General features: G+C 34.9%; 1 protein-coding gene across 1 annotated transcript in view; it reads right to left on the bottom strand.

Moving 5' to 3' along the window:
- Nucleotides 1-12,167, bottom strand: part of LOC103600735 (ovostatin-like) — a 103,899-nt gene that overhangs the window by 70,306 nt on the left and 21,426 nt on the right. The window contains 4 exon segments of the mRNA XM_008585065.1: nt 1,222-1,336; nt 8,319-8,436; nt 10,621-10,705; nt 11,384-11,552. Coding sequence (XP_008583287.1) covers nt 1,222-1,336; nt 8,319-8,436; nt 10,621-10,705; nt 11,384-11,552 — 487 coding nt within the window.

The raw sequence follows: 12,167 nt of genomic DNA, 5'->3' as shown, positions 1-12,167 counted from the left end.
ACTTTAATCTATTCATACTATGAATGGTAATATATGTATATTATTAGAAACTAAAAAGTTTAAAGAAAATATAAATTACCAAACATCAGATATCCCAAAGGTAACAAAAATCAACATTTTAGGTTATTTCCTACAAATTTTTACCTTTGTATCTGTCATTTATATTATTATAGTTGGGATTATGTGTATATATACACATAACTTATTTATATCTGTAAATGTGTGTGTGGTTTTATGTTGTCTTTTTTAACAATTCTATAAACTTAGATTTTTAATGGCTGCATCATTTTCTTATATAAACATACATATTATTATTTAGTAAACTACTCTTTATTTATATCACTGTGATGAATATATTTAAATATAAATTAAATGTTTATTTAATATTTGAATTTCCTCTGGATGGGACAGATTCCTCTAAGATTTTGAATATTGATATAATTACATTAATATTTACTATCTCATGAAGAGAAATTTTACCAAAATATCTGTTATACATGCATAAGTTAAGAAAGACTATTTTGGGCTGGCTGGTTAGCTCAACTGGTTATAGTGTGGTGCTAACACCAAGATCCAGAGTTCAATCCCTGTGTAGGCCAGATTCTAAAAAATAAAATAAAGTAAAATAAAATTTTAAAAACGCTGTATTAACACAAAGAAAGTGGCCGGCACAGAAAAACTTTTCAGGGAATAAAATTTATCACTCTGAACTTAAGGGAGAGAGAGGGACACTAGGTCAGGATCACATAAGAAATTAGTCATTAGATATTTTCTTGGTTGTGAGATAAAGATATTTAATTGGATTTCTTTTCGGGGGGTTGGTAAAATATTCTTCCAAAACAATACTATTCCTTTATTCTAATTCTATGCTCACCAAAAAAATTCATAATCAACAACTACATTTATCAATTGTATTTATACATGGAATGATTCAAAAAAGAGGAAATGCTCTCTAAAAACAGATATTCCCATTATAAATTAACAAATTGGCATCTGACTTCTAGTTTAGTCTCATTTGAATTTAATATCTGACTATCCATTAATAGGTGTCTAATAAATAAATTTTGGTTAAAATAAGAAATATTCAGAGTTTGGATCTGAGAAACAGATGGCAAGCCCTCACAAAAAATGACTATTTTAAGATCGTGTAGTTGACCATCAGGTAACAGTTTGAATGGGACAGTGATATCCACTGGGGTGTGACTGCTTAGAGGACATTACCTGTTCCATGTTCTGTGACAAGAGTATGCACTTCAAGGTAACTCCAGTATCCTTCTCGATTTAACTCAAAAGCATCGGTGTTGATAAACTGGGAGACACATCCATCTTTCCCTAACTGTGAAGTTAATAAACATAACAATAAAAGAAAAGTTGAATTTTAAAAAGACTATAAGATATGACAATGTTAGGGAAAATGTAACCTCTGGGAAGCAACTTTAAGAGTACTGTTTTACCCAAATTCTAATTATGTAGAACAAACCATTGTGTTTTTATAATTTAAATGTTCAGTGTATGTATTTCCCCTTGACTCCATTTGAATTTTTAACAAATATTAACTCTTAAAATACTGAATTAAAAAAAAAAATATTCATGGTGCCAGGTTTGTTAATCCACAAGATAATGACACATCTATCCCTAGTCACTCTTTTTCACACATGATATTTTCAATTCTGTTCATTTGAATCAATCTTCTTTTTCAGTTTTGAACCTGAATTTTATATTTTGTAGTTACCATGACTTGGATATTTATGGAACTAGAATTTACATGGCAGTTAAGGACACAGGCTTTAGAGTCAAATACCAGGATTTGAATCTTGGCTTTGCCACTTATTACTTTGTACAAAATACGATGCTAGTTAGGAGTTCATAGCGTTGTGAGTACAGTCATCCCTCAGTATCTTCAGCGCATTGGTCCCAGGACACCCCCTTCCCATGGATATCAAAATCCATGGATGCTCAAGTCCCCAATGTAAAATGTTGTATATAACCTTGCAAATCTTCCGGTATACTTTAAATCATCTCTAGATTACTTATAATACCGAATAGAATGTAAATGCTACCATGGATATCAAAATCCATGGATGCTCAAGTCCCCAATGTAAAATGTTGTATATAACCTTGCGAATCTTCCGGTATACTTTAAATCATCTCTAGATTACTTATAATACCGAATAGAATGTAAATGCTACGTAAATAGTTGTTACACTGAATTGGTTTTAAGCTTGTATTATTTTTATGGTTGCATTGTTATTTTACATTAATTTATTTATTTTCAAATATGTTTGATGTGGTGGTTGGTTAATTTTGCGGATGGAACTCATGGATATGGAGGGCTGACTGTATTACATAAGATATTGACTGGAAACAGTTTAGATAAGTGTTTGGTATTTAGTAAACATTTGGTAAATAGTAGATATTATTATTATTAGATCATTTTAAATTTCTTTCAATGTCTGTTTGGTCAAGTTAGAATGCCTCACTAAGTGAATTTTTTGAAATGTCGGAATTAGTAAACAAAATTAAACTGAAGAAATTGGCAAATATTTCCAAAGTATCTAGAATGGTGACGAAATGTGTTCATAGATTCGTAGGCCGTTATATTGGGGAAAAATTGAGTTATTGTTCACCTCCTTCATCTTGTAATGATATCAGGAAACTGAGACCTTGAGATGTCAGGTGGCATATCACAACCATATGCCGCTTCATGGGGTTCCTGAAACTATACAGAGGTCTCGCACCATTACTACAAGCTTAAAAGTCCAGAAAATGTTTAACCAGACTTAAAGATGATTAATTAGATAAATCATTTAGTCTATGTTTCTGCTTTACATATGTAAATGTGTATTTTAATTTTGCAGATCTCCTAAATATCCTGAAGGGCATCTATTTAATATAACCTTCTTTGATAACGCATTCTGGGGTCTACCTACCCTGTGTACTTGGCTAATAGTGGCTCATTCTTCTAGAGTGTGCATCTTTTTTTTAAACTTTTTAAAAAAATTTGTTGTGAATATTCATAAGACACAAAGCTGATTGTCACCCCTAGTGCCCATGATGTGGGGGCCAGATTCATACTGGCTGTTTACCCATTACCACAAATTGCAATTTGTACCCTGTGTCTCCCACCCAATTATCCCCAACCTCCCTCTCCCTCCCCCTTTCCCCCCAACTCCACATTGTAGCCCAAGGAATGTTCTCTCCCTCTGCAAGTGCAAGACCAATGCACTACTGTGGTCTTTCTTTTCTGCCTTCTTTCTCTCTTAACTCCCACATATGGCTGCGTACACGTGGTATTTATTCCTCTGTGCTTTGCTTATTTCACTCAACATTAAGTTTCTCCAGGCTCATACATGTTGTTGCAAATGGGAGAATTTCATTCTTTTTTATGGCAGAGTAGTATTCCATGGTATGTATATATATATATGTATATATATATATATATATATATATATACACCACAGTTTCCTTAGAGTGTGCATCTTTTAAAGGTAATGACTGTTTCATAAAATGTAACTCCCATGAGGATGGGGACCAGATCTGTCTTGATCAACACTACAGCTCCTAAACATATATACACCACAGTTTCCTTAGAGTGTGCATCTTTTAAAGGTAATGACTGTTTCATAAAACGTAACTCCCATGAGGATGGGGACCAGATCTGTCTTGATCAACACTACAGCTCCTAAAAATAATAATGTTTGCATATTAAAGGACTTCAATATTTATTTGTTGAATGAATCAATGCAGAAAATTTAGTATTCTTTGAAATGCCTAAAGATACAGACCAACTAGTTATTTAAATATATGATCTTGAACAATGTACTAACGTCTCCCTGCTTAATTCCAGCCATACATAAAGGGGTGATAATACTGGTGCCTACTTCCAGAGTTGTTTGGGGAATTAAATGCACATAAACTAATTAGCCCAGTGCTTGACGCATAGCAAGCATCCATTCAATGTTACCTATTATTATAATTATTATTACTGGTATTGTTTATTGCCCAAATAAAACTTTAAAATTCAAGAACCAAAAGGTTTGTAATGATTCCTAATCAAAAGTCTACTCTAGGGAGAACAGAAATATATGACTTTGTGTGTGTGTGTGCTGATATGTGGTATCACATTGCTTGTAATGCAGGAATGGCATCTGTATAATAGCCCGTCAGACTCTGGCAGGATTGTAGCTAAAGTCCTTGCTACATCCTAGACCAGCCCTTCTGTGTCAATTTTCTGATGCTGTTCCAAGTGAGTCCTTTCAGGAAATTTCTCCCACTGTAAGTTTGGATTTCCCTTATTAGTAGCTAAGAACTCTGACTGAAACATGTCCCATCTGGAACTCCTATGCACACTTATTTCCAATGAGAACAGATTGAGAGAAAAGTAATCACTCATTTAATAATCTTGAATGTGCACGATCATCTGCACCTCTCTCTGACTAAATTCACAAAGTACGAAGTGGAGAACATATCACGTTTCCAGTATATTGGTAGAGTGTAGGTTTGGATATAGAACCAAATCCATTTTTAATTAAGAATCAAATTTACTACTAAACTTTCCAATACTATAATTTGCTTTTATCAGTCAATAGAAAGTGAGAAATTAGCAAGGCCAAAGAAGAATAGGACATTTACAAGTGGGAATAGGAATATAAAATAAAAGCATTTTTAATTGTAAGGAGAGAAACAAGAAGAAAGAAAGGTAAACAGAAGGTGAGGATTAAAGGTTAATGCGAACTTATTTATGATTTTGCAGATATATCTCTTACCTGAGTGGTGAAATGTTTACAGACTGAATCGGGAAGATGCCCACAAGCACCATAAACGGTAGAATCCCTGCACATGCTAAGTTGAACCTTTCCCTCCACAGGTTTGCCATAGGTATATCTAATAGAAAAATACAGCAACGATAGAATTACAGAAGAGGTCAATGTCATTATTAATCTAAATAGCTATTTTGAAACCTTTCTTTAGAGGCTGAAACCACCACTGCAACTACATTTAAAAAGCTGATTATCTTAAACATTTATTTTTTGGAGGAAATCTAAAACAATGGCACTATATAAAATTGAGTTGAATTCTTTATGCAAAGATAGATTTTAATTAAAAAGGTTGAAATAGATGACATGTAGAAGTCATATAGCTAAGTCACTAAGACACAAAGGGAAGTGTTAGTAATAAAAAAAAAGAAATACATCAGTCATTGATTTTCAATTCTTAGGATAATATTTTGTTTCTCTTCGCTTTTCTGTGTTTTCAAAATATCCTATAATGAGTATACATTAATTTTTGAATAGTTTTTACTTTTCAAATGTAAATTATATTTATTTTTAATTACATAGATATACACAAATATACTTTCATTGTTAAAAATTGAAACAATAGGTAAAAAGGGCAAAGACTAATTGTTTGCATTGACTAACAGTAGATTCCTCTGGGCTACATTTTATGACAATTCCTCAATTTTATCTTCCAAATCATTAATTCTCTCTTCAGCATCATCCATTCTTCTAGTCAGCCCTTCTATATGTTTTTATTTTAGTAGTCAATATGCTGAATTCCAAGATCTTTGATCTTTTTAAAGATTCACTATTTATTTATGCCTGAGTCTATACATTTTATTATTTCTAAATTTTTGTTCTGGTTCATCTTGAACTGTTTTCTCAGGTATACATTTTTTTTTTTTTTTTAGCTTAATACCTTGGGTTTAAATTGTTGGAGTCTTCAACCATTTAGTGATTCATGTATATGTTTTGGGATTCCCAGCTGGCTTGTCCCAGAGTGCCGATCTCACTTACTGCAATACTTCTCCAGCAGCAATGACACAGGAACCAACGCACAGCTAAGAGTGGCAGGGTAGTACTAGACATCTGGGCTTTGGTGATTTTCATTCCTCAGGGGTGTTTCCAACTGTGCTGTCAATTCCCTGTCTCCACAACGCAATTACAATGAGACTTTCCTGTTCCTTTCCTTTCTGGTCTCCTCCCACTCCAACCCTGAAGGTCAAGCCCAAGACAGGGATATCAAAAAGGTCGGCATGTCTCTTTGCCATTACAGACTTCCAGCCTGGAGCAGACACAAGCTGCAGCACAGGCAAAGCTTTAACCTCGAAGTCCAGCATGGAATTTTAGATTTCTGTAATGAAACTCTCCTTACAACAGGAAATTATCAGAGCACTTCTTATTTTCAATAATCCAAAAGGAAAAGGAAAAGTAAAGCAATGTACATGAGATGTGATCTGCAGTCAGGGAAAGAATTAATCCTCACGTGGGTCTGAGGAGACAAAGCTTTACGTTTGCACTGTAACTGTCACTGCTAGTTACTCAAGCTCCACTAATGCTGCTTGACTCAGTGACAAGCAGCAGGGAAAACAGCTTGAACTGCAGGCTGCTACTCCTGCCATACACCAGTGGAGCCCCTCACTGTTTGCCCAAAGTCCCTGTTTGCCTTTAATATCCTCCACACAGTGCTCCAGAATTACCCTGGGGCCACTTTCAACTCTTACTGCAGTACTTTTCTCTATGATGTATTTTGAACTATGGTTTTCCTCTATAATCGTACAATATACAAATATTGAATCAGGAAGTCAGAGCAAGCACATGACACCGTCTGACAGAGCCTTCTGGGATGATGGAAATGTTCTGTTCTAGATCTGTGTCCTCCAACTCTGTAGCCACTAGTCACGTGTGGCTAGTGAGCCCTTGAAAGGTTGCTAGCACAGCTGAGGGACTGAATTTTTATTTTTTTTTTTAATTTTAATGAATTGAAATTTAAATAGCCACACGTACTGGGATGATGGAAATGTTCTGTTCTAGATCTGTGTCCTCCAACTCTGTAGCCACTAGTCACATGTGGCTAGTGAGCCCTTGAAAGGTTGCTAGCACAGCTGAGGGACTGAATTTTTATTTATTTTTTTAAATTTTAATGAATTGAAATTTAAATAGCCACACGTGATTTTAATGAATTCAAATTTAAATAGCCACACGTGGCCAGTAACTACTGTATTGGATGATGCAAAACAATGAGTTACCTTACAATGTAAATACGACAGTAGTCAGTCATCTTAAACTGCTACTTAAAACCATGTGTCATAACACACATTCAAATAATTACTGAGGTATGGNATATACACCACAGTTTCCTTAGAGTGTGCATCTTTTAAAGGTAATGACTGTTTCATAAAACGTAACTCCCATGAGGATGGGGACCAGATCTGTCTTGATCAACACTACAGCTCCTAAAAATAATAATGTTTGCATATTAAAGGACTTCAATATTTATTTGTTGAATGAATCAATGCAGAAAATTTAGTATTCTTTGAAATGCCTAAAGATACAGACCAACTAGTTATTTAAATATATGATCTTGAACAATGTACTAACGTCTCCCTGCTTAATTCCAGCCATACATAAAGGGGTGATAATACTGGTGCCTACTTCCAGAGTTGTTTGGGGAATTAAATGCACATAAACTAATTAGCCCAGTGCTTGACGCATAGCAAGCATCCATTCAATGTTACCTATTATTATAATTATTATTACTGGTATTGTTTATTGCCCAAATAAAACTTTAAAATTCAAGAACCAAAAGGTTTGTAATGATTCCTAATCAAAAGTCTACTCTAGGGAGAACAGAAATATATGACTTTGTGTGTGTGTGTGCTGATATGTGGTATCACATTGCTTGTAATGCAGGAATGGCATCTGTATAATAGCCCGTCAGACTCTGGCAGGATTGTAGCTAAAGTCCTTGCTACATCCTAGACCAGCCCTTCTGTGTCAATTTTCTGATGCTGTTCCAAGTGAGTCCTTTCAGGAAATTTCTCCCACTGTAAGTTTGGATTTCCCTTATTAGTAGCTAAGAACTCTGACTGAAACATGTCCCATCTGGAACTCCTATGCACACTTATTTCCAATGAGAACAGATTGAGAGAAAAGTAATCACTCATTTAATAATCTTGAATGTGCACGATCATCTGCACCTCTCTCTGACTAAATTCACAAAGTACGAAGTGGAGAACATATCACGTTTCCAGTATATTGGTAGAGTGTAGGTTTGGATATAGAACCAAATCCATTTTTAATTAAGAATCAAATTTACTACTAAACTTTCCAATACTATAATTTGCTTTTATCAGTCAATAGAAAGTGAGAAATTAGCAAGGCCAAAGAAGAATAGGACATTTACAAGTGGGAATAGGAATATAAAATAAAAGCATTTTTAATTGTAAGGAGAGAAACAAGAAGAAAGAAAGGTAAACAGAAGGTGAGGATTAAAGGTTAATGCGAACTTACTTATGATTTTGCAGATATATCTCTTACCTGAGTGGTGAAATGTTTACAGACTGAATCGGGAAGATGCCCACAAGCACCATAAACGGTAGAATCCCTGCACATGCTAAGTTGAACCTTTCCCTCCACAGGTTTGCCATAGGTATATCTAATAGAAAAATACAGCAACGATAGAATTACAGAAGAGGTCAATGTCATTATTAATCTAAATAGCTATTTTGAAACCTTTCTTTAGAGGCTGAAACCACCACTGCAACTACATTTAAAAAGCTGATTATCTTAAACATTTATTTTTTGGAGGAAATCTAAAACAATGGCACTATATAAAATTGAGTTGAATTCTTTATGCAAAGATAGATTTTAATTAAAAAGGTTGAAATAGATGACATGTAGAAGTCATATAGCTAAGTCACTAAGACACAAAGGGAAGTGTTAGTAATAAAAAAAAAGAAATACATCAGTCATTGATTTTCAATTCTTAGGATAATATTTTGTTTCTCTTCGCTTTTCTGTGTTTTCAAAATATCCTATAATGAGTATACATTAATTTTTGAATAGTTTTTACTTTTCAAATGTAAATTATATTTATTTTTAATTACATAGATATACACAAATATACTTTCATTGTTAAAAATTGAAACAATAGGTAAAAAGGGCAAAGACTAATTGTTTGCATTGACTAACAGTAGATTCCTCTGGGCTACATTTTATGACAATTCCTCAATTTTATCTTCCAAATCATTAATTCTCTCTTCAGCATCATCCATTCTTCTAGTCAGCCCTTCTATATGTTTTTATTTTAGTAGTCAATATGCTGAATTCCAAGATCTTTGATCTTTTTAAAGATTCACTATTTATTTATGCCTGAGTCTATACATTTTATTATTTCTAAATTTTTGTTCTGGTTCATCTTGAACTGTTTTCTCAGGTATACATTTTTTTTTTTTTTTTAGCTTAATACCTTGGGTTTAAATTGTTGGAGTCTTCAACCATTTAGTGATTCATGTATATGTTTTGGGATTCCCAGCTGGCTTGTCCCAGAGTGCCGATCTCACTTACTGCAATACTTCTCCAGCAGCAATGACACAGGAACCAACGCACAGCTAAGAGTGGCAGGGTAGTACTAGACATCTGGGCTTTGGTGATTTTCATTCCTCAGGGGTGTTTCCAACTGTGCTGTCAATTCCCTGTCTCCACAACGCAATTACAATGAGACTTTCCTGTTCCTTTCCTTTCTGGTCTCCTCCCACTCCAACCCTGAAGGTCAAGCCCAAGACAGGGATATCAAAAAGGTCGGCATGTCTCTTTGCCATTACAGACTTCCAGCCTGGAGCAGACACAAGCTGCAGCACAGGCAAAGCTTTAACCTCGAAGTCCAGCATGGAATTTTAGATTTCTGTAATGAAACTCTCCTTACAACAAGAAATTATCAGAGCACTTCTTATTTTCAATAATCCAAAAGGAAAAGGAAAAGTAAAGCAATGTACATGAGATGTGATCTGCAGTCAGGGAAAGAATTAATCCTCACGTGGGTCTGAGGAGACAAAGCTTTACGTTTGCACTGTAACTGTCACTGCTAGTTACTCAAGCTCCACTAATGCTGCTTGACTCAGTGACAAGCAGCAGGGAAAACAGCTTGAACTGCAGGCTGCTACTCCTGCCATACACCAGTGGAGCCCCTCACTGTTTGCCCAAAGTCCCTGTTTGCCTTTAATATCCTCCACACAGTGCTCCAGAATTACCCTGGGGCCACTTTCAACTCTTACTGCAGTACTTTTCTCTATGATGTATTTTGAACTATGGTTTTCCTCTATAATCGTACAATATACAAATATTGAATCAGGAAGTCAGAGCAAGCACATGACACCGTCTGACAGAGCCTTCTGGGATGATGGAAATGTTCTGTTCTAGATCTGTGTCCTCCAACTCTGTAGCCACTAGTCACGTGTGGCTAGTGAGCCCTTGAAAGGTTGCTAGCACAGCTGAGGGACTGAATTTTTATTTTTTTTTTTAATTTTAATGAATTGAAATTTAAATAGCCACACGTAGCCAGTAACTACTGTATTGGATGATGCAAAACAATGAGTTACCTTACAATGTAAATACGACAGTAGTCAGTCATCTTAAACTGCTACTTAAAACCATGTGTCATAACACACATTCAAATAATTACTGAGGTATGGCAAGAATTCATAAAATCAGCAATATAATTTCACACTTTCTTTTCCCCTTGCCCTCTGCACATTTCTATTTTACTTCGTTTAGCTAGCTTCATCCCATTCTAATATCTTTCCATGAATACATCATTTTATTGTGTACTATTTGAACTTACGAGGCACAGACATTAACTTTGAATTCAGAGTCCACAACTAAGATATTTTCTGGTGCATCCACAATCATTTGAAATTTGGGTAACACTGTCAGTAAAAAAAAAAAGGTTATAAAAGACGTTTATATAAAAATATCAATATATTTATATAAAGCAATTGTCTTCTCCTTTACAAACCATGGACCTTGCTTGTCTTCACTGTTAATAAACAGTGTTAGGTGGACACTGAAATACATAAGAGCTAGATTTTGGAATTAGATAGAAAAATGCAAATTTGGATTCCAAATACATAATCTCTCAGGTATTGAGCTTGGGAAAGTGTGTCTCCATATCTTCATTTGTAAAATGGAAATACTGGCACCACAACAGAACTTTATATTATGAGACAATATAAAGGAAGTCCTCCTTATATAACTAATGTTAATTCCATTCCTTTTATAAGTAGTGCTTTGAAGCATAAATGTGGTGTAAAAAGAGTTAACATCCCAGAAACCATCATATAAACTGAATTCCAGATACGAATACCACAAAACAAAGATAGAACAGATACCTAGGTTAACAGAATTGCATAATGATTATGGGGTGAACTAGGGGATTAAAATCACAGTAGGTGGAAGATCCTGAAATAGTAACAGAGGATAAGGAAAAAGGCAAGGAAGAGATACACACTTAACAATACATGATTTAATAGTCATGCTTTTGCAAAACTTGACAGATTTTGTTATTTTTCTTATTAATAGGTAATAACTTTATAGCTATTATTTACCGTATTCTTCCACAGAGAATAAGTGATGTGTTTCCTTTTCAGAGAGACTCTCCACAGTGATTTCATACCATCCAAGGATGGGCTCCGAGATTAACTGGAAGGAGAGTTGTACGATACCTCTCACAGACTGCTCATTCAGCCACTGTTGTATTCGATTATGTCGTGGATCCTGAAAATGAGGAAGGTGTATTTTGTTGCATGCTGGGTTTTTTCATTCATCATAAAATTTCAGCAAGGAGTTTCCCAGTTGATAGGATTCTAATCTACTGATTCAAAGTGTGTGTGTGTGTGTGTGTGTGTGTGTGTGTGTGTGTGTGTGTGTGTGTGTGTCCTCTGATTCCCTAGGGAATATTATTCTGCCATCTGGGTTTGCATGGGCTACATATTGTAGCACTCAGTATATTTTAGAGCTGGCCATTATTTTGTACATCAATGTTTAGTGTCAATCTCTGATTTCTTAAGGTTGAGCTATATTTTAGCCCCAATGCTTAAAGTAGTAAGTGAAAATTTACATACTTTCAATAAATAAGCATTAAAGTAAAGGAAATCCTACCTGTTTCTTGTCACTAGTAATGGGCGGATGTCAATATTAATTACTTTTGGGGGAGCTCTTTCTATACTTTTGAGGATGGCTACATGAAATAAATAATTCTGTGGCTATTTAAACAATTTTCCTCTGTAAACTGCTGTGGGGATAATTTAGTGAGGCCCCCTGGACTCAGGTCTGGTTGGGGGTGGTGCAGCACATTTCTTGTAAACAAGTTGTGTGTGGATGGAGTTAGTG

Source organism: Galeopterus variegatus, unplaced genomic scaffold (assembly GCF_000696425.1).
Source record: "Galeopterus variegatus unplaced genomic scaffold, G_variegatus-3.0.2 Scaffold3432, whole genome shotgun sequence".
Classification (NCBI taxonomy): Eukaryota; Metazoa; Chordata; class Mammalia; order Dermoptera; family Cynocephalidae; genus Galeopterus; species Galeopterus variegatus.
Note: the sequence above shows the minus strand (reverse complement) of the source record. Positions and strands in the feature narration are given on the sequence as shown.